The following is a 3,827-nucleotide window of genomic DNA, read 5'->3' on the forward strand; positions in this document are numbered from 1 at the left end:
CTGACAGCTGACTTTCCCAAAGCAATTCATCTCTTGATTTCCTGGCTGCTGGTATCAGGAGTGTAGATTGTGGAGCCAAGCAAACTAAAGCTGTTAACAATCTCAATCTCTTCATCATTCTTCATGATGCTGCCAATTTGTCCAGTGATGAGAATCTTTGTTTTCTTGATGTTGAGCTTCAATCTGTATTGAAGGCTGCTGTCCTTGAACTTCTGCAATAAGTGATTCAGGTTGTCCTCAGTTTCAGCAAGGGTTGTGTCATCTGTGTAATACATTTTAACCAAAAGCGAAGCTACCAAGCCACAGGTAGGTGACTCTAATCCACGGCCCTAAGGCCTGTCTTTGTTATTGGTGAAACAATCTTCTAGGTTGTATAGCCCTGGTGTGTCCACTTGCTGAACAGAGGTAACTTGTGGTCGCTGTGAAGCTGAACACTGTGACACTGATGTGACAAATGTGATAAATGGTTACCCATGTCAGACAGTGTTTGGTGGTGCTCCCCTGCTAAAACAAGATTGGAAGCAGGAGTGGCATCCACTTCCATTAATAGCTTGCCTTAGGAAACCCTAAGAACATGGAGAAAGGATGAAAGTTATGCAACTGTCAAGGACTTTCATTCATAGGGTCGCTATAACTTGAAGGTATTTAACAACAACAACAACAACATATTACTTTAGCATGTCTCACCCTGCCATGTAAAGGAAGTAAAAAACTGACCTAGGAGAGCCATTTTGAGCAAACTCACAACAGTGCATGTTGTTGTTTGTGATTGCCATCGAGTTGAAAACGATCCATAACTGACTCTCCATCAGATTTTCAAAGGCAGTTAATTACATGGGGGGAGATTGCCCAAACTTCTCTGGCAGAGTGGCTGGTGGGATTCAAACCATGTACCTTTGGGATTGCAATGCAGCTCTTGCCACTAGGCTACCAGAAATCTCTGTTCAATATATATATAAAAGTATTGAGAAATTTCCCTTCTATTCATGTGGGTTTTTTAAATTTAATTTTTACTGGTATTTTAATGAAAGTTTATAGAAAATTGGATTTCCATTCATTCATTGTTGTACATTTTCTCCATACCCTCTCAGTTCTCTCTACAAAAGATTTTTTTTTTCATTGCACAATTTCCTCTCTCCCTCCACTCCCTAGTCCACTTTGTTATGCACCTCTTATTCTGTACTGTTGTCATGCAAATAATACTTAATCTTATGTTCTTTTTAAACAGTTCTTTCCCTCATCTCTTTCAATACAGTGTGTTTTGTTGGTAGATTTTTTCAGAAAATAATATTGAATTTTATAAATGCATTTTCTTTATCAATAATTATCAATACTCAGTGCTTTTCTATTTTTAATATATATAGTGGATTATATTGGTTCTTTTATTTTTAAAGATTAAAAATGTTTAATCTTTTTAGTCCTGCTGTGAATTCCACTTTATTATGGCACATGAGACAGCACATAAGAACAACATCAATCAGTAAACAAAATATGCTTCACCCTTTAGTTAGAATCACAGTGCTATGTTTTAATTTTCCTACTCTCTTCTTCCTAACTCAAGTCTTTGTTCATTAGTCCAATTTTAAAGTCTTCTTGGATATACCCATCCACTAACACAGGTTTATTCTTCCTTGTGATTATGACTTCAAAATTAATTTCTAGTAAATTGTGAGTCCTTTTATCCATTTGTATCTTGGAATTCAACTTGACCTTCAACATGTAATTCAATCTCCAAATGCCTAAAACAAAACATAAGGCTCACTTTCTCACACATTGCTCCACTAGCTGAAACCTTCTTCTGACTGAACAGGCCTACTCTCCACCCAGTTTTCCAGAAAGACAGCTGTGAATCATCAAGTCTTTACTTCCCTCTTTCTTTTGTGTCCAGCCTATCCTGTTATCCTGCCAATCCTGGTACTCCTGTTTTTCTCTGCCTCATTTCTTCTTATGCTATATCACTACTGTTCTTTTACGCTCAGTTGACTCCTGTCTTTCCAGATTTAAGCTTTTACCAGAATAACCTTTCTGTATCACTTATTTGTTTATGCCACTCGTTGGTTTCAAAATCGTTTTGCTTTCAGTTACTTCTAAGACATAATTTATAGTGATGTTGCAAGACTCACCACACTCTGGAATGTGATTTAACTAACTGGATAAATCTGTACTTCCTTAATCATAGGTTTCATGTTTGCTGATATAGCTTTACTGAAATCCCTACATGCACCAGACTCCCTCAGTTCTGTGTTTTTTTGCATGTTCCTAATTACTACATGAATACCTTCAATTCCTATAATTTACTTGGCTAATATCCATAACTTAATATTAAAAAGGAAGTCCTCGTGGTGGAGTCTGTAGCATGTCGCATCATAGATTGAATCTTGTCCTGTATCATCTTTGCTATTTCCTATATGTTTATGACCATTGTTCAGTCACTGTATCAGTCCATGTCCTTGAGAGTCTTTCTCTCTTCATTACCCCTCTACCTTTTCCAGCATGTCTTTTTCCAAGTACTGGACCATCATGACAACATATTCACAGTATGTAAGATGAAGTTTCATCATGCTTGCTTCTATATAGCATTCTAGGTACACTTCCTCCAAGTCACTGTAAGTTGGAATTGTCTTACTAGCATTTAATAGCAACAATAATACTTATAGAAGCATAGCACCAGGCCTTTCTTCCACAGCGTCACTGAGTGATTTCAGACTACTACCCTCTGGCTTACTTCCTGAGTGCACTCTATTTGTGCCACTCAAGGCCTTATGTACCTATACAGCAACTTGAGTAGCACTTTGCCTTTTTTCTTTTATTTTGCTCCATACCTTATTGTTGCTAATCTTCTGTGTTGTCTCTCCCTTCATACATTAAATTCTTGATTGTTTGTTTAGGTTCAAAACAGGGACCACTTACTATAATAAAGTACCTATTAATCCCCATATTTTATATGTATCTAACAAACATTTAATGAGAAAAAAACATTAATAACCTAAGCAACCACCCTATACTTAAAATTTATTAGCGGGATAGAATAAGGATTTTTCTCTGAATAGGCTTATTTGATACAACTCTGAATAGCAAACACCTGTTACAGGACTTTGCAACTTTGTATTAAATTCTTGAAGGATATCTGACCTTGTTCTTCCACTAGGAAAGTGCAGTTAAGGTAATGTACAAGTTAAATGGCGTAAATGTATTCCAGTACAGCAAGAACTTCTTTTGTTGTTGTTGTTTGTTTCTTGAAACATCATGTGCTCTTATGTTCTAGAAACCTTGTCAACACATGAGGATGAAATGTTTAGGTGATTTCCTCTATCCAGGACACCAAATGTGGTTGAGATGAATTTTACCCACTAGAATTTGACTATTAGCCAAGCCATAATGGTTTGTACTTTCTATCTAAAACAGGTATTTGGACCAGACCATCCAGGAAGATATATCAACAGCAGAGCATTCTCTGAACAGAGAGAAATTAGCAATTTTGAAACAGGCCCTGACTGTAGTTGGCTTCAGTAATTTGGTAAGTCACATCATAAAATTTCATTGGTAAAACTAAGCTTCTACCAGCATATAACGTATTTATTAAAAAAAAATATTGTATTCCAGAAGCATTGTAAATATTAATGATTCAGAAGTGAATAAGACACCGTCCCTGCCCTTATAATATGTACACATTATTAGAGGAGGTAGGCATAAACAAAAAAGTAATGTTTTGCTCTTGATAAGAAATAAAAAGAATGGTCAGAGGAAAGAAGTGCTATTTTTAAAATGACGGTTTCTTTTTTCTTTATTCCTTTTTCATAAAATATTTTATTTTTTGATTTATTTTT

The 3,827-nt window shown here is 35.9% G+C and overlaps 1 protein-coding gene across 1 annotated transcript in view; it reads left to right on the forward strand.

The window, feature by feature from the left end:
• Nucleotides 1-3,827, forward strand: part of MYO16 (myosin XVI) — a 951,959-nt gene that overhangs the window by 531,074 nt on the left and 417,058 nt on the right. The window contains exon 17 of the mRNA XM_006894620.1: nucleotides 3,406-3,517. Coding sequence (XP_006894682.1) covers nucleotides 3,406-3,517 — 112 coding nt within the window. The remainder of the gene's footprint in view (nucleotides 1-3,405; nucleotides 3,518-3,827) is intronic.

This window comes from Elephantulus edwardii, unplaced genomic scaffold (assembly GCF_000299155.1).
Source record: "Elephantulus edwardii isolate Elephantulus edwardi_28Jun2011 unplaced genomic scaffold, EleEdw1.0 scaffold00147, whole genome shotgun sequence".
Taxonomy (NCBI): Eukaryota; Metazoa; Chordata; class Mammalia; order Macroscelidea; family Macroscelididae; genus Elephantulus; species Elephantulus edwardii.